The sequence below is a fragment of the Octodon degus genome, unplaced genomic scaffold (assembly GCF_000260255.1).
Source record: "Octodon degus isolate 3935 unplaced genomic scaffold, OctDeg1.0 scaffold00255, whole genome shotgun sequence".
In the NCBI taxonomy this organism is placed as follows: domain Eukaryota; kingdom Metazoa; phylum Chordata; class Mammalia; order Rodentia; family Octodontidae; genus Octodon; species Octodon degus.
In genome coordinates this window covers 70,550-71,295 of record NW_004524831.1, presented here as the reverse complement: position 1 = coordinate 71,295, position 746 = coordinate 70,550, and the positions used below count along the sequence as shown (strand labels likewise).

At 45.7% G+C, this 746-nt stretch overlaps 1 gene segment (V, D, J or C); it reads left to right on the top strand.

Moving 5' to 3' along the window:
• Nucleotides 1-616: 616 nt before the first annotated feature.
• Nucleotides 617-746, top strand: part of LOC101590448 — a 52,522-nt gene continuing 52,392 nt past the window's right edge. Inside the window, 1 exon segment of the V gene segment in view lies at nt 617-678. Coding sequence covers nt 633-678 — 46 coding nt within the window.

The following is a 746-nucleotide window of genomic DNA, read 5'->3' as shown; positions in this document are numbered from 1 at the left end:
GCTGATGGGGTCAGGAACTCAGTCACTATCTGCACATCACAGGGCAGTTCTGAGGACCAAGGGTAGAACTTATGGGACATCATCAACCCAGAAAGGTACCTATGAAACCTTCCTATGAGGCTAAAATTAAAACTAGAGGAGCTCATGGCTCATTCTGGGTATACATTTGGAATGGGCAGTGCTCCTCCTTGAGAGTCAACAATGGGTTCTGTTGATATGTTTACAGTTGGGTAGATGTCAATACACCTGATAAGCATCAGGGACACTGATGGACAAGAAAAAACTCAGGTGGCTTATGGACCATTCAACACTGTGTTTAGAGACCAGAGATTTCCTGTGGTGGCTGAATTCTTACTGAGGAGAGATCTGCATGCTTCAGTTGTAAGGAGTGTCAGGAGGACATTTCCTCAGGCCTGATAAGTGCATTAATCTCAGGATCTCACTGCTGAATGCCCAATGTAAAATCTCTCCCAGCTTCCAGTTTGGAGTAGATCTATAATTACTAATTTTCCTGCCTCATGAATATGCAAATAATCAGAGACAGCTGAGGTAAATATGGATGGTCTGTGTACCAGAGCACTCTGCAACTACCTCTGGCTTGTCTAGAAAGCCCAAGAGCACCACTCCATAACATGGACTGGACCTGGAGAATCGTCTTCTTGGTGGCAGCTGTGAAAAGTAAGGTGATCCCCAATCCTAGCTCTGAGGAAAGGACCAGAGCTGTCAGGGGACCCTGTCTCCATCTT